The sequence below is a fragment of the Opisthorchis viverrini genome (assembly GCF_000715545.1).
Source record: "Opisthorchis viverrini unplaced genomic scaffold opera_v5_525, whole genome shotgun sequence".
Lineage (NCBI taxonomy): Eukaryota > Metazoa > Platyhelminthes > Trematoda > Opisthorchiida > Opisthorchiidae > Opisthorchis > Opisthorchis viverrini.
In genome coordinates, this window is record NW_008752176.1 from 24,876 (window position 1) to 26,985 (window position 2,110).

General features: G+C 46.2%; 1 protein-coding gene across 1 annotated transcript in view; it reads right to left on the reverse strand.

The window, feature by feature from the left end:
- Positions 1-810: 810 nt before the first annotated feature.
- Positions 811-2,110, reverse strand: part of T265_11515 (hypothetical protein) — a gene marked incomplete at both ends in the record, with an annotated part of 4,179 nt that continues 2,879 nt past the window's right edge. Inside the window, one exon of the mRNA XM_009178191.1 lies at positions 811-1,152. Coding sequence (XP_009176455.1) covers positions 847-1,152 — 306 coding nt within the window. The remainder of the gene's footprint in view (positions 1,153-2,110) is intronic.

Consider the following 2,110-nt stretch of genomic DNA (forward strand, 5'->3'; position numbering starts at 1 on the left):
TTGCTGATCCGGTGTTCCCACCAGATTCGGGCAATGCTCCGAAGACATCGATGGTCAAACACTGAAAGTCTTTTGACGTCCTTGGCGCGCAGCGGCCAGGTTTCTGATCCATACAGTAATATAGAACGCACCGCAGCATTATAAACTCGACCCTTGACAGAGAGGTTGATGTCACGCCTACGCCACAGGTGACGCAGGTTCGCAAAAGCTGCTCTGGCCTTCCCAATCCGGATGGAAATTTCATGTTTCGTGAGACCACCGGGACTGATACAGCTGCCCAGGTAAATAAATTTGTCTACTACCTCAATCAGTTCATCCGCAAGTATGAAGTGATTTGGGAACCTCGTACCCGAGTAAACAACAAACAGGTGCATGGGGGCTTCCAGATGTTTTGTGGCGTACAGGTGTGGTGATGGTGGTATCAGCCAGCCATAGAAATATTAGCGACCAGACGCACGAAATTCATCCAGAAGCACATTTCCAGTACAGTGGCCTTGGTAAATCATAACAGGTAGCGAATGTTACCACCGCTATTCGCGGATTCATTTAAAATAAGATCAATTAACCTATTTTTCTCCGAATCTTTCTATACCTAAGAGAATTTAAAGCAAGTATGCACGGGATGTTTAGCATACAAGTGCACGTCGACTTTGAGTGACATGTCCTCGAGGAGGAGAAAGTGTGGGCTATTTTTTGCAGTCGACTTAGTAGTGCAACCCTTCCCGGGCAATCTAGTAGACAATGCATTTCCAATTCATTTTTACACTAGAATATTCACGCTAAGAATGAACGACACTGAGTAACTGAAGGATTGGTTTTGTATTTACAGGTGAAAACATGGATAAACTATACAATCTTGATGTTAGAACCCGGCTTGTGGGCCAGCCGGATGATCTTCTGCAGGGCTGCCTCCTTGTTTTTCGTGGGATCGGCAGTTTTGAGTTTTCGACGTGTGGAGCGTATTCGCATAAGCTTTTTGCGGTGCCTTCGCCTATCCGTCGACGTCAGTTCTGTTGCACCTTTTAGTACTTCACCGCGAGGTGCGAAGACCTCTTCAGGTGCAAGAAGGTCAGCTGTAGAAGTGGCTGCCGGTCCTGCTTCTTCCATGACCATAGCTTGTTTGCTCTGAAGTACAGTAGCTTCAGGGGAATGCTAAAGTAAAAAGCGTTTTGGTCGATAATGTTATTTGTTGAGGGGAAAACAGGTAAAATGGAAGTAGGAATACCAAAGAAATGCCCTTGTTTGGTAAGCCTAGGTGCCTGAGACAGACAGTCGTAGGCGTACGTGTCGGTAGCCAGTTACACGTTTTAGGCACATTTATTTAAAGCCATAACGCAAATATGAGCTCCGGTGAACAACTTTCGGCAGCTAAGTTTGGAATGCAAGACTTTTTACTTTGCAACCAAAGCGTGGCGTAGCACACTGTGAGTTAAAAGGTAACTACGTAGCTTCCTCCTGAAGTAAAGTTCGATTACTAAAAACAACGAAAAAGTGGGGCGTACATTCCGCCAGCCGAGGTGGAGATTACATCCAACTAAGCGGTATCCTATTAGATGAACGCGCCTCCAAATGCACAAGTTAAGACAACCAAGTCGCTCTCCACTCCTCGCAGTCAACATCCATGATGAAATTGAAACGAACACCCCTGCGGTTTCTACCTGTTAAGCACACTGCGCCTCTGCTGATTATGCGATACTGACCGTATCCACAGGCTAGTGTGGTTGGCTATTTAACTCCGCCAACCAGGCCGGTACACGCAGGCCACCATTATTAGTACGCTTCTGCTGGTCCTCTGTAGTTTAGTTTGAACAGTTCAAGATGAATCGTGATTATTCAACGCAATGGCGGCAAAGTGCGACAGATAAACAAGGATTTTATTTTGGGAGGTGAGTGCAGCATGCAGGGAACTACGCGTTGCGATCTGGCGGTTTTGCTTACTGGGAGTATTCATTAGAAATTCGTCCTTTGGCTAGAGGGGCATTTCATAAACAAGGATTTTTGGGAGGTGAGTGCAGCATGCAGGGAACTACGCGTTGCGATCTGGCGGTTTTGCTTACTGGGAGTATTCATTAGAAATAAATTCTTTGGCTAGAGGGGCATTTCATACGAC